We start from the raw sequence: 24,482 nt of genomic DNA, 5'->3' as shown, positions 1-24,482 counted from the left end.
GTATTTATTCAGCAGGAGAGCTGGGTGTGAGTTTGCAGTGCAGGGAGAGGCGATTAACTCTGTTTGGAAGAACCTGGTGTGTGACGCTGACCTCAGTTACATGTGTTTTTCTGTTTGGGTTATTAACCTGTGTGTCTAACTAGTTTGGTAGGCTTGTGCCCCGAGTCCATGCTTCTGCCAGGCTTCGATAACAGTAGAACGTGTGGGTGTTCCGCTGTGTGTCCCTTACTCTGTTCTTACCCCTCACTCTTCCTCCTTCCTGTACAAAAAAAAAAAAAAAAGTCACTTCATTTTGTGAAATCTAGTTCATGTGTCATTCTTTATTACAAATGAATTCCAGAGGCTGTGGGCAGTTTGTATTTGAGAGTTGGAGCTCACAGGAGCACTCTTCAGCTCTTTGTATTGTTGTCAATCAGAGTCAAAATGCAGTCAGCCCAAAGGGTGGTGGGAGTGGGTCTGGGCCCTTGTCCCTTACCTCTGATCACTGGGGATGGACCAGTGTTTGTGCCTTGACCCTTTGATTTGAGCCTCTTAGAAAGAAGCAGTAGCAGAATTCTACTAATCCAGGGCCGCCCCTGCCTCCCCTCTGCAATGTACCTGTGCATTTTTGTCATTGAGGTGAATTATTTTTCTGCATGTCAATAATTAGAACTTTTAGCATAACATTTAATTAAAAAGAGACAGCAGTTACAAAAGCTTTTCCACCTCTTGTTTTTCCTTTGTTCCCTGATGACCTTTTTTGCTTTTGTTGTGGTAGTATGTACGACAATCCTTTCTCCTTCCTCTTCCTCGCACTTTCTGGCGACAGTAGTGATGAAGATGAAGAAGATGATGATGATGATGATGATGGTGATGATGAAGGTGGTGGTGGTGGTGATGAGTTTTCTTGTGTCCAGTTTGGGTCCAGGTATCAGAGGAATGGAGTCTTACCCCTGCATGTGCATAGTGCATAGGTGCTTAGGAACTAACTTTTATAAGCCCTCATTTAGGGGCGTGCTTGGAATCTAAACAGGATAGGGTCAGATGGGACAGCCTGGAGAATCAAGATGTGGGGAACTTGCATGTACCGAGGTATTAGGACTTTATCATGGGGAAAAGTGGCATATAGGAAAATCTTCATTGTTGTTGCCTGGTAAGTTTGGAGGAAAACTTATGTGTAATCATTTGTCAGAAACACAAACAACAAATTAAAGATGAGTCATCAAGCTCACCCACCCTAAGATCTGAAATGAGGGACCCTTCATTTATCCGTTGCAAGTGTCCTTGCGAGCTGCCAGATATGAGCAACATGTGAGCAACATGTACTCTGTGGGGCATGTTTTCTTATGTACAGTTGCATGGATTGCTGCTACTTAGGAATGGCAGAGGGACTGGGATCATGCGTGCATATGTGTGTCTTTTTTCCCCCTATCCTCCAGCTCAGTCAGACAATCTGTTGAACAGTGTATGGGGCCATCCTGTCTGTTATTCTGCTTTTACTTCTAACCTTAAATTTCACTGATTACCTCCTTGACCTCAGTGAAGCTAGACCCCTGTTTAGATGGCCTTTGGAATGATAGTAGAGGCTAAAACTTAGTTCATGACGCTGCTGAATGTTTCTCCCTGAAACCCATCTGAAAAAAGACTGCTTGGGTTTTCTAGGTGACTTTGGGCAAGAAAATTTAATAGCACCTTCTATCTGAACCTCTGACTCAGTGTCTTACGATTTTGCTCTTAAATCGAAGTTTCCACTGGACTCATTTGGTATTTGTGCCCAGCAGCTCTGTTCAAAAATAACTGCAGGCTATAAATAGAGACGGCAGTAGGAGTTAGGTACACTTCATTAAATTTGACAGTGTTCAGAAGAATCATTAGAGTATATAAAGAGAGAAAGGAATGTTGGTATAGGGTTGAATATTGATTCAGGAAGGTTGATATTTGTATTAGGTTGAACATTATATTACTGTTTCTCAAGTAAATTTCCCAAAGGTAGAAGTGTCTTTTTCATGTAGGTAAAATCCTACTGCACAATTGCAGTAATGCAGCAGGCATCCTTTAGGAATCAATTTCCATAAATGATAAAAGTGCTTTGTTATCTGTTTTACTGTAAATTATGAGAGAAAGGCTTTCTCTCCCTGGCCTATTTAATTCTAGCTCTCTCACAAAGATACCAGATTGTGTGCTGCTTTTTACTAGCACTAGACTCCTAGCATCTCAGGCTTGTCTCTGATCTAGATGCTATAGCTACACGGAGAAATAACTGTGTATAATAGCTCCAACTACTTACTGAGCATCGTGTGCCAGATCCTGTGCCAGCACTCTGTATACGTTATCCCTTTATCATCACAGCAGCCCTCTCAGTTACTGTAAGGAACCTGGGGGGACAGGAGGTCAGTCACATAACAGTATGTGGCAGGGCCTGAGTCCAGAACTTACCTGCTTCATCACCACACTGTGCTCCCAATGGGACCCGTGTTGTTCTCGTTCCTTACTGGTTATTTCACTGCCGAGTGTTTATGCATGTACCCTGTTCCTTGGCAAGAAAGTACCAGTATTTTACTCGGTAATTACAAAATTCCATTCAGTTGGCAGGTCCTTTGCTGGCTGTTAAAATGGAATCTGATCTATCTAGATTTTGGCAACTTACAGCTTTTGAATAACTACCGAGCAGAATGTAAGAGGATGTGTAAAAATATATAACTGAGTAAGCAAATAGAGGGGAACTCAAGAATGCATGCAGAGTTAGAACAAAGAAGAGGTCACCAAAAATTTTGTTAATTTGAGTGATAAGGAAATAAGTTATTTTCATTCCCCCTTTCTAATCGATCTTCCCAGTATTTTATTTGCTTTGAAGTAAGCAATTTCAACACTTAGTTAGCTCTTGCCCCAGTAAGATTGATGTTGTGGAAGATCAACAGGGGTCGCATCTGGCCCTTCCTGCTAGCCTGGTGGAGTTGATATGTTACAAATGTTTTTGGAAGTAGTTGGGACATAGGTTTATATGTTAATTATCTATAGTGGAGATGAGAAGGATCTATTTAAAAAAAAAAAAAAGATTTTATTTATTCATGAGAGACACACAGAGAGGCAGAGACATAGCCAGAGGTAGAAGCAAGCCTCCTGCAGGGAACCTGATGTGGGACTTGATATGAGGACCCTGGGATCACGACCTGAGCCAAAGGCAGATGCCTCAACCACTGAGCCATCCAGGTGCCCCAAGCAGGATCAATTTAAGAAAGGTAGAACTCTAATTCCTGCACCTGTGACGTTTTATAGCCCTTTGTGAAAAGAGTTATATGAATTATAAGGATTGATTTGTTGCAGGAGTGGAATGAGCAAAGTGAGAGAATCATCTTGTAATAAAGATACCATAGCATTTACCCTGAGGAAATTTTTTCGGAGTTGTCTCCTAGGAAATTGATGACGGGAAAGAAATCTGTTTTTAGCTGCTTATAGATACTTCACTGAAGGAGGTAGAATCTTGTATGTAGTGAACCTGTGTTAATAGAGAAAGGAAAAATTAGCAAATAGTGAAAAAATGTTAACATTTACCCTCTTGTTTCTGCTGCTCGGTACTGCTTGGAGATGTGCAAAGAGTCCCACCATATGTGTCTCCACATCATCCAGGGATGTCCCTGCTCACACAGAGTAAAAACCAAAGGCTTGCCCTGGTGCACAAGACCCTTTGTGTCATGTACACACACATGCACACGTGTATACAACATGTGAGCATTCCTCCTTTCTGACCTCACTTGGCATATTCCCTGCTGCCTTGGGCCGTTGAACAACTGCCCTCAAGATAGCTGCATGGCTTGCTCCCCTGATGCCCTCGGATCTCGTGTACACACCATCTTAACACACCATCTTACCAGAGGGTCGTTTTACACTTTATATAAAGTACACATGCATACTTACTGCCCATCTCTGTTCCATGCTCTGCTTTTATTGTTCTTCATAGTATTCCTGTATTGTTTTGGACTGTTCCCCCCGTCTAGAATGTAATCACCGTACCAGCAAGCTCTTGATCTGTTCCATGCATTGTGGTGCCCCCTGGCCTCCCCCCACCTCCCCTAGAGCCAACAACAGTGCCGGGAATACAGAAAGCACACTGTGAACATTTGTTCAATGAATTTACTTTGCTTGAACCTGCACAGCTCTGACTTTGCCTTGCATGGAGAAAACACAAAATTCTGGAGCCTGCATTCAAAAAAAATGAGTTAAATAGGAGAGAAATTATTCATACCATTATAGAAGAAATTAAACTGTGATGGAATGCTTTCAAGGAATTCGTTTTCTTGGTGCATTATCAAGTGGGATTCAGTGTGCACAGATCTAATGCATATTCGGCTCCCTAGGATGATTTTCACTGTTTTCACAAGACTTCAGGTATATTTCTATTATGCAAAGTAATCAGTTTATTAAATTGGACTATTGATGTAGTTATCAGAAAATGGTTCACAAATTCTTCCCAAAGGAGGTAGAAGTTTGTGGATACTCATAAGATTTGAATATGACATATTTCCAATGCGGTCTCTCCTTTGTCACAGTTGTAAAAGCATCATGAATTTTGTAATAACTTGTTTAGGAAAAAAATGAAATGTTCTTTTAAAACTTTAAGAATGTTTATCAATAGCATGAACATAGACACACAAACATGACACCACTAACTCCTCCAGTGTTGCATGCAAAATCATGACTCCAACGCTTTCTCTTTGAACCTAAAGATCCTTGTGTGTTTTGATCACTGAGACCTGTATGTAGTGCTATCGAGACTGGATGCTTTTCGTGCTAGGGGATCATGATTTTCTTGAGTACCTCTAGGACCAATCCTCTGATTTGTAATCTCTGGATAGATACTGCAGTTTACTCTATATTTCCTATTTGGTTAACTTTTATTTTATCTTTTAGTCTTCTTCTGTTCTTGAAAGTCAACTGAAGTGTTGTTTGGTGTCTGACAGATGATCACCAAAATATATCAACTCCTTTTAGCTTTGAAAATTCTCTGATATGTTCTGGGTGCCTTCCATTGCATCACCTGGTATGAGACAAGCAGTTTTCCACATACATTATCACTTTTCATGTCTTGGTGAAACAGTTATGCATATACCTCACTTGGCTTTGAGGTGTTCACATTTAAGTTAAAATTCAGTGGGATGTGTTGCCTAAGATTGGAGTGTATTTTCAGTGCGTGAGCAGCCACCATGTAAGCATGCTGACTTCGTGCCAGTGTTCCTAAGCTGGCTGTGGGTACTGACCCCTGCAGTTGGCAAGGACCTGTTGACATCAAATGTAGGACACTTTTTATTTCAGAAATGTAAAAATGTGAAAAATTTGGGCTTTATTATCAAGGAAATGTATAATTGAAATTTTCATTTTAAACGTGAGGAGGATCTGTTTTCATTGTCTTCTGTTAAAATTAACCTTAGTTACGTCTAGGTAAAGCCTGTGTTGGTCAAGTTTGTCTTGAAGTTCAGTAAATAATGTAGTCACTGGGTTGCTAACGTCAGACAGAAGAGGAAAGGATCACAGATAGCTTGAAACTGAAATTGTGCATTAAAGAAAATCTCTCTTTCCCCTTTCTGCTTTTGGGGATTCACCACACCTCTCATATTTGTGGGTGAGTTTTTCTGTTTTGTTCTCATGCTTTTTTCTCCCTCCTGTGCTTTCTTCTCTCTTCCCTTCTTCAGTCAGACCTTTATTTTATTTTTTTTTATTTTACTTATTTATTCATGAGAGACCGAGAGAGAGAGTCAGAGACACAGGCAGAAGGAGAAGCAGGCTCCATGCAGGGAGCCTGATGTGGGACTCGATCCCAGGTCTCCAGGACCACACCTTGGGCTGAAGGCGGCGCCAAACCACTGAGCCACCTGGGCTACCCACTGTCAGACCTTTAGAACAGATTGTAGGAATTCAGATTTAGCTAGACTCTGGCCTGAAAGCCTTGGAAGTAAAACTAACACTGTTTTCATCTTTTTAATTTTAATATCACACTTCCCTTTTTTTTTTATTAAAGATTTTATTTATTTATTCACGAGAGACACACAGAGAGAGAAGCAGAGACACAGGCCAAGGGAGAAGCAGGCTCCAATGCAGGGAGCCCAACATGAGACTCAATCCCGGGTCTCCAGGATCAAGTCCTGGGCTGAAGGCTGCAGTAAATCGCTGAGCCACCCGGGCTGCCCAATATCATATTTTCATTTCAAGGTCAATTATATATCCAGTTGACCCTTGAACAACATAGGTCCACCAATTAGTGGATTTTTTTTTTCAATAAATACGATGTAGTACTATAAATGTATTTTCTTTCCTTACAATTTTCTTAATAATATTTTCTCTTCTCTAGTTTAAGAATAATACTTAAGAATAAACTGTAAGAATACAGAACATAATAGGAATACAAAATACATGCTAATCAACTACTATGTTCTTAGTAAGGCTTCTGGTCAACAGTAGGCTATTAGTAGTTAAGTTGTGCGGGAATCAGAGGGTAAATGCAGTTTTCAGTGGCATGGAGGTGACACCTCAATCCCTATGTTGTTCAAGGGCCAACTGTATTTTTTTTTTTTAATTCTAAGGTCAGTTATGTATATATTCCAGAATTAGTTAGGTATATCTATGCACTTACCTGCATAACATATTGCTAATAGCTCAATCTCTATTAGTCCTATTGGTTTCTAACCTTTAACTGACTGCCCCAGTTGAAGTAGGTATAGGTCTTTCAAGTTCATGATATTCTTTCCATCCTTTATCATCTTTCATATATAATTTTTTGGCTACATTTGTTTCTCATTTCCTTTTCATTACAAAATTCCTAGCCTTTCCCTGTGCCATGATTACTCTCTTTGTATCTTTTGTGTATATCAAATACATTTGTGAGTTAAACATTAGATTTGATATGCGACTTGTTGATGGTTGATCTAAACTTTAATTTCCTCACATCTAATCCTGGAGATAATGTTTGGCTTTGGTCTCAGTGAATAGTTATTACTAATCATAATGCTTCATGTCGTATCCTGCTTATATTTTTACAAAGCACTTCCATTTGGTTTCATGTAAGCCTAACTGCAGAGGAGATGAAGTTCTAGGTTCAGGTAATAAGCAAGCAGTACAGCTGGGGTAGGACCCGAGTTTGGATACCCCTATACATGATTTTCATTTTGTTTGTGTTTGCTGTACTACTTTGCCTTTTTCACTGAAAGTTTTGGAAAGGTCTGTGTTAATAACAAATATCTTTATGTCTCCTTCTATAACTGGACAGTTTCCCTTTTTTGGTCCTATTGCCAAATGCTGGATGAAGGCTTTTGAGATTATGCCAGAAGTCATGAGAAGGGGTTCTTTGGTTAGTCCTTATAACCTTACTCCTGATGAGTTTGATGGACAGCAGTAGCATAGTCTGGTTTCAACCTGCAAGCCTGCCTGAGTGAAGCTGCCTGGCTTGGTTGAAGTACACGTGCTGTCCCTCTAAACGCCTAGCCCATAGTAACCCTTCATAGTCCTCCTGGCTTTGTAAGTTGCCATTCCCACTAAGATAAGATGTTGGGTTTCTGATCCAACTCTCTTCTTAGGTGAATGAAATGTTTACTAAAAGTTACTGTTACTGGCTTGGAGCAGAGGAGATGAGTAGTCAGCTCCAACCTTGGCTGCATGGATGTCTGTGCTTTGTCGTGGGTGCGGGGACCCTAACAGGCTTTCTGCTGCAGAAACTCAAACTCGATCACATATAATTTGTTGAGAAGGGGTAAGAATCATCAGTTTTCTTTTCTCTTCTCCAAAGTTTGGGAGCCTCTGGTGGGGCAAGTACTTGGGATTCCTACAGCGACCATTTCACCATTGAGACCTGCAAGGAGACAGACATGCTGAACTACCTCATCGAGTGTTTTGACCGAGTGGGAATAGAGGAAAAAAAAGCACCAAAGGTAATATGAACTAGATCCATTTAAAAACCCGCAAGAACCTGGTTATTTTTTGGATCGATAATCACTCCCCCCCCACCCCTGCCATAAGGAACATTCCTTCATTTATTCAGTCAGAAAGATGGTCATCCAGCATGTGTTATGTGCTAGGCACTGTGCTAGGAGCTCAGGGTGAACAAAACATCAGTGAACGAAACAAAGAGCCCCACCCTCCCAGGACTCAACATCCTAGTAGAAGGAAGAAGTGACTGGGGGGAGGGGACACACAAGCACCATTGCCAGCAGTGACTTACCTGGCCCTGACAGCGTCTGATAGTCTGTCACAAATATTTTAATAGCTCACATTTGTGGAGTGCCTGGACTGCCGACGCTGTGCTCGGTCCACAGGGGCTCAGGTTCTCGTGGTTGTTCAGTTAATCCAGTGTCAGATAGGTATTGTTTTTATTGTAGGAAGCAGCAGACAAACCTCAGAGACTTGGAGTGATTGTCTATAATCACATAAAAGTTACAAAAATGGGCTTAAACTCTGGAAGCTATGTTTTTTCTCTTGTTTCATGCTGACTTTATTATTTCATTCCCAGTTCATTGTCCACTTCTTGTTTTCCAAACTCATCCACTTGTCCACCCACTAGTGATACATTTGTGAAGGGCTCCTTTGGGGTTTGTTGCACTTAGAAAAGCAGAGTGGGCGCACCCTGCTGAGATTCCCGCTCAGGCACCTATGCTAGTTCTACTCTCTCTTCTCTGACCAAGGTTTCAGTGGAGGTAACATACATGGATGATACAGTTAGTCTGGCTTGTTGATTATGAGTAGAGCAAGAGAAAAGCCTGCCATTTCCTGGAGACTAATGTCTCCTGACTCCTGTCAGTTTTCAGCAGTACAGGGTTATTTCGTTTGTTTTTGCAGAGTCCTAACCTCTGTCTTTTCTTTCAGATGTGCAGCCAGCCAGCAGTCAGCCAGCTTCTCAGCAACATCCGCTCACAGTGCATATCCCATACTGCGTTAGTCCTACAAGGTTCCCTCACACAACCAAGGTAGGGAAAACCATGTGCATTCATGTTAGCAGGGAGAAGACCCCGCCCATCAGTGGACATCTAGTTGTCCAGCTGAATTGTGCCACCTTGGATAACGCACTTTCTCACCTGGACGGTGAAAGTGGTTGACTGGATGACCCCAGAGGTCCCTTTCCTTCTCTGAAACACTATGAATATAAAACAGCCTCTGTCTTTTTTTTTTTTTTTTATAAAAGTTCATTTTACTTAGGCTGCAACATGTAGATTATTTATTTAGTTTTAAAGCAAGCTTAATATATGGTTAACTTTGATTTATCTTCAACAACCTAAGAACAGAATAACCTGAAGTTTTACTGTACTGGTTTAAGAAATCCTTTCTGGTGGGAAAAAAATCCATTCTATATAGAAACATTTATATTCTCCCAGTTTAAAGCTTTATAATTGAATCATTTTAGCCCATTAAAGACTTTTAAAATTTTGCATAGTATTCTGAAAAACATTATTTCATGATCCATTTCAACAAAACTCAATGCCACTTTCTCCAGTAATAAAAATAAACTTTTTTAAACCGTTACTTTTTAAATGACCTGAAACTAAGGAAAATTGGTTGCTGATTTTAAAATCTTCATGTTTGGAGAAAACTATTCTGTGCCTTACTATTTGTTGCCATACCTTACAGAGAGTTAGGGTCTGGAGTCCACATCTGCCTCATTCAGTTGGTTAAAGGCAGAAGGAGGCCCTTCTGTCCAGTTTGAGGTTTTTCTGCCATTATACTTTGTGTTGTTGCAAAAGAGCTAATGATACTCATTTGTGAGTTTATCTAAGAACTGAGCATATTTCTTGAGAGTAATCTCCTGTAAGTTAACACTTTCACCTCCATTGACATGGTCTATCCAGTAAAAAGCTGATAGGCTATCCAGGATCAAAAAGCAGGACGGGTGGCTACAGACCATAGTTTCTAGTGAGTACAGTGTGAGGAGCACCTGGGTGCTGCTACTGCAGTTCACCAAGAACAGCCTTCTGAGACTTAGCCCCTCGGAGCTTTGGGATAAGTCTATGCTCGAAAATTGTAAGAAGCCAAAGTATATCAAAGTGATCATCTGTATCAATAAGACTTGTATTTCTAGTCCACCTTCCAACTTTAGAAGTATACATCGTGCCGTTAAATAATAAAGCATTTCTAAAACGCTGTTGTCTATAGACCACTGTTGAAATACGTCAGCATCGAGGCAGGAAATTAGTATTTAGTTTAAAAGCAGCTCCTTGAAACCAGAGGAGATAGTTGAAAAAATGTTCAGGTTATCACTTTCCATGTATCATACAGTCATTTTCTGTTACTCAGTAATAGATAACAGGAGTAGAGCAGTTACATTGGGAATCACCTGAAGTATACTACATTATTGATTGTTTGGAGGGTCCCATGAAGGTTTCTAGTTCAATAAAAAGCATTTGTATATTTCATTTCTTTTATGAAAATATCTGAAGGAAAAGTGATGTAAAAACATCTAAGGAAAAAATGTCAGAGTTACAACGTTTATTCATTCTGGTTGTTCTTATATTATTTTCTGTGCCAGAACCATATGTTTTTGAAAATTGTCAAAAAGGAAGAGGAAGAGGGTACCTTGCTGGCTCAGTCAGGGGAGCAGGTGACTCATGATCTCCCAGGGTTGTGAGTTCGAGTACCACATTGTGTATACAGATTACATAAATAAATAAACCTTAAAAGAAAAGAAAAAGGAAGGAAAAGGATAAACATGGAGAAAAACCTAAAAAAATATTCTGTGGTTAAAATTAAGAGTTTTATTTAACAGTCCTCAGCCATTGCTGATCTTTTCAATTGGATGTGGCATAAACAAGTAAAAGAGACATATGATGCTTCATCTTGGGGGGTAATGCTTTATTTTTAAAGGATTAAATGTGGGAAAAGATGAATTCTTTAACATTTTCTATAGTCTCTTATTAAAAAAAAAAGTGATTATTAACAATTTAAGAAGGGTCATCTTTTGCCTAAAACTGTTGTGTAGAATATCTGAGAGAGATTTAAAGTTTGACTTTTGACCGGACACTTCTGCTGGTGTGACAGCCCATGCACCGTGTAGTCACATACTGATGAGCTGAGCCATTGCAGTCCTTGACTTTTGTGGGTTCGCAGGTCCATGCAGCAGCCATCCTTCCTGGTGCCGTATATGCTCTGCAGGAATCTCCCATATGGCTTCATGCAGGAACTGGTGAGAACCACTCACCAGGATGAAGAAGTGTTCAAGCAGGTGAGGTTTTGTGAGTTTGCTACTGAAACTTTTAGCCTAGGAGCTTCTGTGCCAAGGCTTAATTTCTAAAGACACCATATTTTGAAAATTTCTAGGGCAGCCCGTGTAGCTCAGCGGTTTAGCACCTCCTTTTTTTTCTTTTTTTTTTTTTAAACATTTTGCTTACAAAGATGAATTGCAAGGGAGGTTTTTTTTTTTTTAATTTATTCATAGAGACACACAGAGAGAGAGAGAGAGAGGCAGAGACACAGGCAGAGGGAGAAGCAGGCTCCATGCAGGGAGCCCGATGTGGGACTCGATCCCTGGTCTCCAGGATCACGCCCCGGGCTGCAGGCGGCGCCAAACCACTGCGCCACTGGGGCTGCCTGGTTTAGCGCCTCCTTTGGCCCAGGGTGTGATCCTGGAGACCCGGGATCAAGTCCCATGTCGAACTCCCTGTGTGAAGCCTGGTTCTCCCTCTGCCTCTCTCTCTCTCTGTGTCTCTTATGAATAAATAAAACTCTTTAAAAAAAAAGAAAACTTCTGTTTCACAATTTGAACATGCATGTGTTATTTGCTCAGAGAGATCTACCTGAACTTCTTTCTTGAGATAATCAGATTGACAGCTGCATTCAAATCATTTGTCTATTTTAAGCAGTCAAGCATAGAGCATTTTAACAAGTGCTAAGTGCTTGAAAGGCAAGAATTATAGGAGCTTTTAACACAAGAATACCAAGAGATGGCATAAGACACAATGTGCACAATGTGCATTTGCCAGTTGAGTCATATTGAAAATTAGTTCTCCAAGTTTACAAAAAAGAAATTAGTAAACCAGCAACAAAGTTAGTTCAGTGCAGTCTGCATACCACACAGAATCTTTTGTCTTTTCACCACTAAACTGGGAATGATGTCTCCTATCTTGCTAATTACTTCTTTCTTTTTAAGTATCATAATTTTTATCTCACTGTGTGAAGTCATGTGAAAATGCAGATATGGGTTATTTAGTAATAAACTTATTTCTTTAGTCTCGAGGGTTTCTTCCGAGGTGAAACTTCGGCTTCCATTTGGTTGCGATCTTCCCACCTGTGTTGTGATGTGAGCACTTTGTCACGGCAACTTTCGCACATGCAATTTCCCATGATGGAAGGATTTTTATGACATTTTCTTACAATTCACCATATGATTGTTTCTTTCTATACAGAAGAACAGAGGCAATAGCGATAAACGATACGATTCCTTTTCATCTGTATTTATAACTAATATTATTCATAACTATTAATTCTAAAGCCTTTGAAATCTCAGGAATTGTGTTTTTAGCAGTTTCCAAAATATTGTAAAAGAAGAATCCCAAAGCAAAACTCCAAGTTAGTATCATGATTGTGTCAGGAATTCATCAACTACTTTTCTTAGGTGATAGTCTTGTTGCAGGAATACTCAAGGCAGCATAGTGAGCTTTTCATCTCTGGAAGAAGTGAACTCCGATGAAAATAGATAACTGTTGGGGCACCTGGGTGGTTCACCCAATTAAGTGTCTGGCTCTTGATCGTGGTCATGGAATCAAGTCCTGTGTCAAGCTCCATGCTGGGCATGGAGACTACTTAAGAAAAAAAGAAAAGAAAGAAAAGAAGTAACCATCTTGGAAGGTTTAAGTGGTGCCCTTTGTTGTATGTATGATGTGCATTCATTAGAATACTTGTCCGAGGCACCCAGTTGGCTCAATCAGTGGAGTGTGCGACTCTTGATCTTGGGGTTGTGAGTTTGAGCCCCACATTGGATGTGGAGAAATCTTAAATAAAATCTTTAAAAAAAATTAGAATACTTCCCCTATTATACAAGACATCATTTGAGGAACTCAGAGCTTTAGCTCTATAAAATCAGCCCAGTGATCAGCTAAAAGGTGTGTTACTCCTATTTTATTCATAAAGAAACTTACACAGAGGTTATGAAGTGACCTCTTTAAAAAAAAATTGAGATGAAATCCATGTAACATAAAATGAACCAATCCAAGGATGCCTGGATACTCAGTTGTTGAGCATCTGCCTTCAGCTCAGGGTGTGATCCTGGGTCCGGGGATCAAGTCCCACATCGGGCTCCCTGCAAGGAACCTGCTTCTCTATGTGTCTCTGCCTCTCTCTCTGTGTCTCTCACAAATAAATTTAAAAGAAATCTTTAAAAAAAAAAATTAACTGGGCAGCCCCCGTGGCACAGCGGTTTAGCACCGCCTGCAGCCCGGGGTGTGATCCTGGAGACCCGGAATCGAGTCCCACATCAGGCTCCCTGCATGGAGCCTGCTTCTCCCTTTGCCTGTGTCTCTGCCTCTCTCTCTGTGTGTCTCTCATGAATAATTAAATAATTTTAAAAATAAAAAAAAATTAACCAATCCAGTGCCATTTAGTGCATTCACAGTGTTGTGTACCCACTGTTTTTTTTTTTTTTTTCCCCTTAGAGAGAGAGAGCCAGGAGGGAGAGGCAGAGAGAGAAAATCTTAAGTGGAGCCCATCTCGAGGCTTGATCTCATGACTCTGAGATCACAACCTGAACTGAAATCAAGAGTCTGTCGCTTAACCAACTGAGCCACCCAGGAGCCTCCACTATTTCTTTCTAATCATAGTATTTTGATGCCTTTTCTGCCACTCACTCCAGAACACTCCTCCTTGTCTGTCTTCGTGTTACCTTGTGTTTTTTTTCTAGACAGAAAGGACGAGTGAATTGAAAACAGCATTTCACCTTTTTGTCTTAAGAGTTTGGCACGTGTGAACTATTAAATCTATTTAACTATTAAGTCTTCTTTTAATATTGGAAATATTCACAGATAAATAAATAGAAATAAATAGCTAGAATTTAGGGTTGGAGATGAATACTTGTATTTTTTGTCGTTACTCGAAGGTGTATATTTGAAAACGAGAGTCATTTAAAAAATGGAAGTCACACAAATAGTTTAATGCTTGACTATTTGAAAAATATTATAGTTAGTAATACCTTGTCTCTTGTAAATGAAATCCTACCTGCCAAAGAGGGTAAGTCTACTAGAAAATGTAAAGATGTTTTGCTTTATAGTATTCTGAGAAAAAAAATGTTGAAATTTTTCTAGATGAATCAATTATAAAATTTATTTTGATGATTTGAGTTGTATTTTTCTTGATTGTCATTTTGTCATTCCCCCATCCCTACGTTTAAGTTTTACCTATCCATTTTTAGCTTAGCTTCTGATAGCATGTTGTTACTTCTACCCTCATGGTTTAACTTGCAAAAACTGGTATGATCTCTTCCAGAGCTATCTTGTTATCTCAAGACACTCCACAGACACTTTGTAATCAAGGCACCTTTTTAATTTTTTTAAATCCTGTGTTCCTTAAATGACCAAGCTGCTCAATATAATGGGATGAAATTAGAAGGAAAGGGAATTTTTTAGATTTTCTGGTGGCTTTATAGAGCACTCCCATTTCAACTTGTTGGTATTCGGATTGTCAGCTGTTGTTTATACCATCTTCTACTTGATACTAGTCTTGAACCAACTCCCTAAATGAGTCAGTCAGTTAGTGTGTTGAGACATTGTAGATGAGTTGTTCGCAAATCTTGCATGGAGAAAACGTGCCCTGGTGTTGATGGTAAACTTATAAAAATAAATATGAGTGCCCATAAGCTCTGGCATCATATTAGTGTATTAATTATACCACAAATGGAGGTAAGTCATTCTAGTCAAGTTTCTTTTTGCATTTTCAACATTTACCAGCTGTTTGCTTTACGTAGTTACGGTTAATATAATGATAATGATATCCATTACTGGTTTGTTTTTCTTGTTCTTTTCCAAATAAACACAGAAAGATGGAAAAAATCAGATGAAAGTGGGAAAGTGTGAAGAATTTTTTAAGATACTGATAGATTTTCTTTACAGATTGTAGGTGCTTGGTAATCAGAAACCTATTTATTGCCAAGATAGAATTTAGTTGATTAGGACGAGGACCCCTGGGGACTCCTATAGTATAGACTCAAAAACTATGAGTTTCTTCTGAGTCACTCTGAGTCCTTCCAGAGAATTAGGGCTCACCAGATCCTGTTACTTCTGGAAAAGTCAGCTATATTACTTTATGATTATCCTTGTCGAAGGATAGAGCCACACTCCGTGGCTGGATACTAGACTCTTTTATAAACAAAACAGCTTTTCTTTGGGGGAAGGTAGAAATGCCTAGACATTCAGATTCAGCACTTTATTTAACATGCCTCCTGAAGTTTTCTGAAGTTTTCCTAAATTTACATTTCCGATCTTTTTTTTTCTTACAGATCTTTATCCCCATTTTACAAGGCCTGGCTCTCGCTGCCAAAGAGTGCTCCCTCGATAGTGACTACTTTAAGTACCCCCTCATGGTAAACCTTTGTTCTTTTTCTTTAAGACATTCAGTAGACACTTTCTTCCAGCTGAATTGAGCATACACTTTTCTTTCAGGTAATCAGCCATGTATTCACATTTAAAACCTGAAAGTATTGTCTTAGCCATGTAGTGTTTGGTGTGCAGTGAGAGGCATCAAGGAAGAGTGGGAGCAGCCTAGACAGATTCCACACATGCGAGCCCTAGGTGGGAGAATCAGTGCTGCAAGTGCCAGAATGCACTTTGCACTTTGCTTGACCATATAGCTCATGAAAATGATGCCACTTGCTGATATCCTTCTGATTCTCCTGGCAATTGGGCATACCGTAACTGGAATGAAATTTTGTTATTTAAAAAAACATGATTTTAAATGCAAGTCAAAAGGCAGACTTCTAGGGCACCAGGTGACTCAGTGGTTGAGCAGCTGCCTTCTGCTCGGCTCAGGTCATGATCTCAGGGTCCCAGGGTCGAGTCCTGCATTGCTCTCCCTGCAGGAAGTCTGCTTCTCCCTCTGCCTATGTCTCTGCTAATCTCTGTATTTCTCATGAATAAATAAATTAAAATCTTTTTTTTTTAAGATTTTATTTATTTATTCATGAGAGACACAGAGAGAGAGAGAGAGAGAGGCAGAGACACAGGGAGAGGGAGAAGCAGGCTCCATGCAGGGAGCTTGACGTGGGACTCGTTCCTCGGTCTCCAGAATCACACCCTGGGCTGCAGGCGGCACTAAACCGCTGCGCCACCGGGGCCACCCTCTTTTTTTTTTTTTTTTTTTTTGAAGACAGATTTAAACTAGGAAATGTAATCCAGCTTTATGCAATGACTTTCTACAGAAAAATCTCATAGCAATATTCTTGTTCCCCTCCCCCATTTCCTTGAAGCTTCCTGTGGAAAGCAGACCTGCTCAGCTCCTTTAGGCACCTACAACAAGCATAAATTGTGGACAACCTTTGCCCCACATTCTCACGGAGGGCCTTGACTGCTGTGAATATACCAGAACCAGGCAGAAAAGATACTTTTCTGAATTGGCTTCTAGGAAATTTGGGGAAAAAAACACTTTGACGTCTGACTAAATATTTTTCACTCTAGAATATGAAGGAAAAGGGGCTCCTGGGTGGCTCAGTCTATTAAGCAGCTGCCTTGAGCTCAGGTCATGATCCTGGGGTCCTGGAATCAAACCCCACATTGGGCTCCCTGCTCAGTGGGGAAGTCTGCTTCCCCCTCTCCCTCTGCCTCTGTGATCTCTCTTGCTCACTTTCAAATAAATAAAATCTTTAAAAAAATAGAATATGAAGGAGAAAATACCAAAATACAAAATTAGCTAATGTAATGAATAAATATAATCTTGTATAAATTGAGGCCCTGGTTAAATCTATATTTTTACTTCGGTTGTTCCTTTTACTCTACTGACTTAATTCCATTTTACCATTAAGTCAGTACTCACTGATGACCTAGGCTGTGCCAGACACTGGGAATGATTAGACAAGGCACCTCTCTACTAGTTGCTCCTGACCCACTGCTAACCTTAAGGCCACAAAAGCACAAATCATCACACCATGATAAATGCTAACACAGAGGTATACACAAAGGGTGCATGTCTCAGTTTTAATCAAAATGGAGCTAAGAGACTAAGATAGTGCTGGGAAATTAGAAGGCAAAAAAATAACTTTGAATGGATGTATGTCTGGGCTCTTCCTACTGCCCATGCCATTCGAGTTTCTAATAAAATTTTGTTAATCCCTATGCATTATTCTGTGTGTGCCAGATGAAAGGAAGTGAAGCCATCTGATTGTTTGAGCTCAGTGATGAAATATTTGAGTGCACATTAATTATCAGCAGATGATGTAAATGTTCCTTCACAGAATTGTTAGCTTTTCTGTTGCAGTCTAAACTGGCTCGATGTTTCAGCTTTTGGGTCAGATATCAACAAAATGTTCTTCTTGGTCAAAAGACAAAGGCCTCCATTATGACAGACAATAGTTTTATTTTGTACCATTATTGATGCTCATACAGCCGAGGGAGTGCAGTACACAGAAGGACAATGGGAGCAGGAAGAGGAAGACCACTGGAGCTAGAGTCAGAAACAACTGTGATTATTCTCTGGCTCAGTGCATCCTAATGCTGTCATACCCTGGGATTACCTGCAGATTTTTTTAAAACACCTGATGCCTAGCTTCCCACACACTGTGATTCCGTACATTGTGGGTGTGGTGAGGATGGGGCCTGGCATTGGGCCTTCCAACCTCCCCTGGTGATCTTAATGGACAGCACGGTTTGAGAACCCCTGCACTGCTCAGTGAGAACCTTTCCTTCTCAGAGGCACCTCAAAGACATGTCAGTGCCTAAATGCACTGACTCAGAAGTAGCTTCCATTGGCTGGCTCGGGAATTCTGGTGGCTATGTTCACAGCACAGAAAATTAAACTCACTCTTTGGTTGGAATACACGAGCTGTGTTAAACTGTGTTTATGTCCCTAAAAGCTCTTTTTCCTGATTCTCTAATGTAAAAATGATTGGAGCTCCAAAGGAAAATGTTGGAGTTGTCAAAAATATCAGAGCTCTTGAAACCAAGTAATACTTTTAAACATGTTCTGAATTTGGTAGCTTATTAGGTAGTAATTATTTATAGTTTAGCACTGGCAAAACTAGCCATCTAGAGTTTATGAAGCATATCTTTGACATGGAAAGATGTTATGTGAAAAAATCACTTTTTGCAAAAATATATGCATTGATTTCAATGTGTATATGTACAAAAATATGTCTGGAAAGCTGTAAACCAAGATATCAGTAGAGGTTATCGATTAGGGTAAAGTTTATGAGTGATTCTTAGTTTCATTTTGTATTTCTGTTTTATCTGAACATTTTTTTATGATGTGCAGGTGTTAACTTATCAGAAAAGCAGTAAAGCTGTTAGTATTTTGGAAGGAATGTATATGTATTTATAACAGCATTAAAGCTGTTCCTTGGTGTTACACATAGCAGTCAGTTTAAGATGGAATACATTTAAATGACACTTTCTGATCATAAATAAATAGATAAATCAATAAATGACACGTCTGACCTTATTTCTAGGCTTTAGGTGAGCTTTGTGAAACCAAGTTTGGGAAGACACACCCCGTGTGCAATTTGGTGAGTGCTTCCCCGATGGACTTGCACATATTCAATGAATGTGTAACTCAGAAGATATCCCTTTAAAGTAACATTATGTGAAAAAACAGCCCTTAGAGGACATTTTAGATTAGATGCAGGTAACACGTCTGGGTGGCTCTCAGTTAAATTGGTTAACCCTGTGTGTGTTACTGTGTAAGATGAAGTTATTTATTTTCTTCTGTGATTTTTGTACAAGTGTTATGCAACTAGGGGAATAAATCTTATGGGAAAATTTACTTGAGTCCTTTGATAGTGTAAAAATAGTTCATCTGAACTCTATCAAAGAGCTTCTCGAAACATCAGAATTAAAAAGACTATCTTGTAAAAAAAAAAAAAAAAAAAAGACTATCTTGTGAAAATGTAGAGGATTTGGAGGCTTTTCCTCCTCCATCTGAGATGAGAAAATACCAACAGAGATCCTAGGATTCTAGCACATTTGCAAGCTTTGGGTTTTTGTGTTAACCATCAGCCATTGTACTGATGGCTGAGAACCAGCTGAACAGGTTGGCTGTTGAGAAGTCTGTTCATGACATTTTTCCCTCACTTGCCGGCTTAGTAGTTTGACTCGCTTCTTCTATTTTTTGCGCAGGTGGCTTCTTTGCCCTTGTGGTTGCCGAAATCCTTAAGCCCTGGCTCTGGGCGGGAGCTGCAGAGACTCTCTTATTTGGGAGCTTTCTTTAGCTTCTCAGTCTTTGCGGAAGATGACGTAAGTACAGTGGCCACTTGGACTTTGCTGCTCTTATGTTCAGATTCCTTCCCAAACAAACGTCATATATCAATGGAATTTTCCCCTTCTCTTTCCAGGCTAAAGTGGTTGAAAAATATTTCTCAGGGCCTGCCATTACCCTGGAAAACACTCGCGTGGTCAGCCAATCACTGCAGCATTACTTGGAGCTGGGAAGGGTAGGTGTTTGGTAAATGAATTCAAAGGACAAGTAACAGAGAGTTGTATATATATAACCTGTGTCTTGAGTAATACCTGCCACAACAGTACTATGTGGTATCACTGGGCACTGGTTTTGAGGCTAGTGGCCATGCTCTGTCTCTATCCTCTCTCTCTCATAGGCTTGTAAAACCTAAGAGTGAGTGAGTGCTGTTAGTTTGCACATACTCCTTGATGACTCATGTGTCCCAAGTATAGATTGATAGTCTTAAGTCCTGAGACTTTCAGCAGCAAAATTATGGGCAAATGACGTGTAGTTAAGGTAATTTTGAGCCTGTCCTGAAAAGACCATAGCAAGGGCCATTTTATTAAAACTATAACTACCTGCCTCCCCCACTCCAGAGAGAAGGGGGGGAAGAAGCCTCACTGTTCTTGAAGTCAAAAGGAATAGTTTTTAAAATTGAGTCTTAATTTTTTTTTCTTCTTTTCTAAAATAAATTCCAGCAAGAGCTTTTCAAGATTCTGCACAGTATTCTGTTAAACGGTGAGACCCGTGAGGCCGCTCTTGGTTACATGGCAGCTGTCGTCAATGCCAATATGAAGAAAGCACAGATGCAGGTAGGATTCCAAAAGACTTCTTTTACTGATTCACTAAATTCATTCATCTAACTTGTACTTACTCGGTACCAACCAGGTATTGTTCTAGGAAATGGAGACATTATATATTGAGCAGGATAGAAGGACTTCCTACCTCTGTGCCACCTATGTTCCAAAGGCTAAATGAGTAGACGTATAAATATATTATTTCAAGGGCACCTGGGTGGCTCAGGCAGTTAAGCTTCTGCGTTTGGCTCTGGTCACAATCCCAGGGTCCTGGGATTGAGCCCCGCATTAGACTCCCTTCTTGGCGGGGAGCCTGCTTCTTCCTCTCCCTCTTCTGCTCCCCCTGCTTGTGCTCTTTCTCCCTCTCTGTCAAATAAATAAAATCTTAAATAAATATATTATTTCAGGCAGTTGTAAAAGTCTGTGAAGCAAATAAAGCAAGGTAGAGGACTCGAGAATGACCATGGAAGTACCAGAAGGAAGGTACAGGAGTGATTTTTGATCAAGTGGTAGGGAAGATGCCTTTAAAGAGGTGATGTTTGATCAGAGACCTGCTGATGTGAAAGTCAGCCATTACAAGGCTGGGAAGAGTTTTCTAGACACATGTAAGGCACCAAGGTGAGAATGATCTAGCTTTGGAACAAACCCCACACGCAGACTTCAGTGGCTGGAGGGTAATATACAGGAGGGAGAGTGGTGAGTCATGGGTTAATGGGGCAGGCAGTGGCTTCATCAGGTGGGGGCTGACGTGCTGAGAACTGTAATGAGAAGCCACTGAGGGGTTTTGCAGCAAGGAAACCACCAAATGTGTTGTGTGGAGAATGGACTAAGGTGGGAGGAGGGTCAGAAGCAGACCTGAGGAGACCAGTTACAAGGTTAAAAGTGTATCAGATCTGGTGAGGAACAATCGCCTGGACTTACTTTGCAAGGGAATCTTTCCTATGTTACTAAAAAGTAATGGTGAATGATGTGACATTTCTACTCAGAAAAAGAAGAAAGGTATAGAGAAGAGATCACCTGGGTTTCCTGCTGGCCCCAGCTACCATTTCCCGATAGTGGGACCATAGACATTTATTTGTGCCTCAGTTTCCTACATGCTAAATGGGGGTGATAATGGTACCTAACTCTAGGTTTACTATCCATAATGCTGTTGAACAGTGCCTGGTGCACCATGGACACACAACTAATGGTAACTACCATCATTATAATTGTTATGTTATTAATATAGGACTTCATTAATGATGTGGACCAGAAAAACTGGTAGTGGTGCTGAGTGAAACTAGGGTTTTGATGTTCTTGATGGGAAATAAAGAAGAGAAAGGAAGCAACATTTACTGTGTTTCTGCTTAGTTAATTTTGAAGATCTTGGGCGAATCATTTAACTCTCTGAGCCTTAGTTTCTCCCTCTGTAAAATTAACAGTATCACAGACTTTCAAGGTCTTTCCAGAGATTCAGTAAACATATTAAATGCTTCACAGAGGATTTCTACTCCATGAGAGGGCACCTGCTGGGAGAATAACAGTGACCATATATGTCCTCTCACCAACTTTGGGATGAATATCTGGTCTCCTTTTTTATAAAATTGTGCCAAAATTTCCATTTAAATCATTATTCTAAATATCTTTTTTTCATAATCCACAGACAGATGATAGATTGGTATCTACAGATGGATTCATGCTGAATTTCCTTTGGGTGCTGCAGCAGCTAAGTACAAAGATCAAGTTAGAGACGGTGGATCCCACGTATATATTCCACCCAAGGTGTCGGATTACTCTTCCTAATGACGAGACGAGAGTGAATGCTACAATGGAGGATGTGAATGACTGGCTGGCTGAACTTTGTGAGTGACATTGCTCATTGTGAGGTCATTAAAATGCTGCCCTTTTATTTAAAAACTTTTTGTAAACTTATTTTATTTGGATGCTAATGATTCCTCACAAATTATTATTTTCTCTTCAGAAAATGAATTTATGAGCCAGAGACACACAATAAAAATTAATGCAATAAAAAAGTTCTTATTTGGCTTAGCCAAAGTCAAATGGATACATAGAACAAGTAGAAAGAAATACTACTATTCAGAGTAAAACAAAAAAAGAAAGAAAGAAAAAGAAATATAATAAAAATAATAGCAGACTTAATTATGATAAAGATTTTATATATACCAATTAAACTTCTCATAAAATATTGCATAGATCTTGATGAATTTGTTCATATTAAAATATGAATCTTTTAAAGGTATTACAATTGTTGAACTTTTTCCTTTCTATGTTATAAAGCATGTTAATGACAGACATCAAAACCCTATGGTGTTTATTTTTTAAATATTATAAAGTCATTCATGGAATAGGATAGAGATTCCATGCTTACCAGGCAGCATCATGATCAGATGGGTGCATATATTACAGAAAAACATGTAAACTATAATAAGAAGTAAGTAGCTGATGAACAATAAAGTTAGTATTTGATTAGTGTCATTTGAATGGGTAGCCCCTGATATCATCTTGGAATCATATCATGGACTAGTAAATTCCAGAAGAATCAATGGGTTAAACATTTAAAAATATATATGTGTGTGTGTATATACATGTGTGTATATATACACATGTATACACATATTTTTATGTATATGTGTGTATATACATATATGTATATATGTATACACATGTATATACACATATATGCTTTATTTTATATACATACTTTATTTTATGTACATATGTGTATATATATAAAATAATAAAACATGAAAACACCAAATAGAGGATTTGACTCAGCCATGAGGGAAATAAATTTATAATGATTTAGGAAATGAAGCATATCATCAGACAATATGTATATACAGTATCTTAATAGATAAATGTTTTTTGTAGAGGGAGACAAAATGAATATGTAAAATTTAAAAATGGGGCAAAATATGTGTCATATGTTTAATAGAATCGTGTTTTTCAAAATGTAAAACTTTAATAAATGTATAAGGCCCAAACTAAATTCTACCAAAAGACAGTTTTTTTTCTTTTGGGAAAAAATGAAAGCAGTGCATATCATAGAAAATAAAATATACTTGTTGAAAAATATACATACTGATAGGAATTAGATACAAATTGAAGGGAATTCAGATTACTATTGTATATCTGTAAATAATCCAAAAACAGGGGTACCTGGCTGGCTTAGTGGTGGAGCCTGCAACTCTTGATCTCAGGGTTGTGAATTCGAGCCCCACATTGGGTGTAGAGATTACTTAAAAATAAAATCTTTAAATAAATAAATAGATAATCCAGAAACAAAGTGATAAGATATTTAGGGAGTTATGTTAATATTTATTTATTTATTTATTTATTTATTTATTTATTTATTTATTTATTTTATGTTATTTTTCCTAGATGGAGACCAGCCTCCATTTTCTGAGCCGAAATTTCCTACAGAATGCTTTTTTCTTACCCTGCATGCCCACCACCTCTCCATTCTGCCAAGCTGCCGTCGCTATATCCGTAGACTGCGGGCCATCCGGGAGCTCAATAGGTATGTACCTGAGTCCATGTCCTGGGGTTGCCTGAGGAACCACCTGCTCTCATAAAGCAAGCAGTTCCATTGTGACCAGTAGATTTGAATGTGGGGAGTACATAGATTGCAGTGCAACATCTGCTTCTACTTCCACATCCATGGTCCTCAGTCGACCAGAGTTCTTTAGGTGGCAGAGTGACCCAACCTTGATTTCTAAGAGTTCTCAACACTTGGAATGTGGTTACTAGGCTTCCATTAACTGAGCATGGTGTTGACCAGGAGGCCCTTTAAAGGATCTCCTGGATTCTAAGACCTATACTCCTTCTTCCCTGGATTCTGAAACAGTAACTCTAGTCTCCCTTAATGAATGAGATAATTTACTCCTGCCATCATGTAATTGCCTTTTTTGCATGTTGTCCTATAGCGTAAGGAACCCAGAATGGCCAGATAGTAGCCTCAGTTTTCAATTCATTAGCACCATCGTGTTTCTTAATCTAAGCATTTTCCCCCATGTACCAACGCCTCCAAATATACAAATCACAGGAACAGGAAGGAAGCAAACACATTCTGAATAGGTCCTCTGGAATAATAATAGTGTAGCCACTGCATTTGGTCCAGGGCCTATGTACACATCTGGCTGTGAGAAAAAGTATGTCATATCTACATCTGTAACTCTATCTCTGTATATCTGTCCTGATAGTCACCTGTTAGTGCTGATGCTTACTCTGTAGATACTTTAAGATTTTCTTCCTACATATATTTGTGTTGTTTCAAATGATGCCAGTTTTCTTTCTTACACTTTTTTTCTGTGCCTTAGTATACTGGCT

The 24,482-nt window shown here is 39.4% G+C and overlaps 1 protein-coding gene, 1 long non-coding RNA gene and 1 pseudogene across 7 annotated transcripts in view; 1 reads left to right on the top strand and 2 right to left on the bottom strand.

Annotated features, from left to right (window-relative positions):
• Window positions 1–24,482, top strand: part of UBE4B (ubiquitination factor E4B) — a 125,113-nt gene that overhangs the window by 67,587 nt on the left and 33,044 nt on the right. For 2 of the 4 annotated variants that reach the window (XM_072819700.1, XM_072819702.1), the window contains 11 exons: window positions 758–907; window positions 7,754–7,895; window positions 8,827–8,927; window positions 11,059–11,173; window positions 15,434–15,517; window positions 18,590–18,646; window positions 19,257–19,373; window positions 19,472–19,570; window positions 20,055–20,168; window positions 21,796–21,994; window positions 23,535–23,673. In XM_072819700.1, coding sequence (XP_072675801.1) covers window positions 758–907; window positions 7,754–7,895; window positions 8,827–8,927; window positions 11,059–11,173; window positions 15,434–15,517; window positions 18,590–18,646; window positions 19,257–19,373; window positions 19,472–19,570; window positions 20,055–20,168; window positions 21,796–21,994; window positions 23,535–23,673 — 1,317 coding nt within the window. The remainder of the gene's footprint in view (window positions 1–757; window positions 908–7,753; window positions 7,896–8,826; window positions 8,928–11,058; window positions 11,174–15,433; window positions 15,518–18,589; window positions 18,647–19,256; window positions 19,374–19,471; window positions 19,571–20,054; window positions 20,169–21,795; window positions 21,995–23,534; window positions 23,674–24,482) is intronic. The other 2 variants (XM_072819701.1, XM_072819704.1) reach the window with 1 other exon arrangement.
• On the bottom strand, window positions 14–23,741 carry LOC140630107 (uncharacterized). Of its 3 annotated transcripts, none has more exons than XR_012027891.1 (6): window positions 23,593–23,741; window positions 8,186–8,380; window positions 3,361–3,475; window positions 2,267–2,354; window positions 706–932; window positions 14–259 (listed from the first exon to the last, which is right to left on the bottom strand). It is a non-coding gene; the product is annotated as an uncharacterized lncRNA (long non-coding RNA). The 3 variants fall into 3 exon arrangements; XR_012027892.1 differs by lacking the exon at window positions 14–259 and adding an exon at window positions 10,528–10,624 and having other exon boundaries at window positions 646–932; window positions 23,593–23,680; XR_012027890.1 differs by lacking the exon at window positions 14–259 and having other exon boundaries at window positions 646–932.
• LOC140630106 (DNA repair protein XRCC2-like) lies at window positions 9,423–10,084 on the bottom strand (annotated as a pseudogene).

Source organism: Canis lupus, chromosome 3 (genome assembly GCF_048164855.1).
Source record: "Canis lupus baileyi chromosome 3, mCanLup2.hap1, whole genome shotgun sequence".
NCBI lineage: Eukaryota > Metazoa > Chordata > Mammalia > Carnivora > Canidae > Canis > Canis lupus.
Note: the sequence above shows the minus strand (reverse complement) of the source record. Positions and strands in the feature narration are given on the sequence as shown.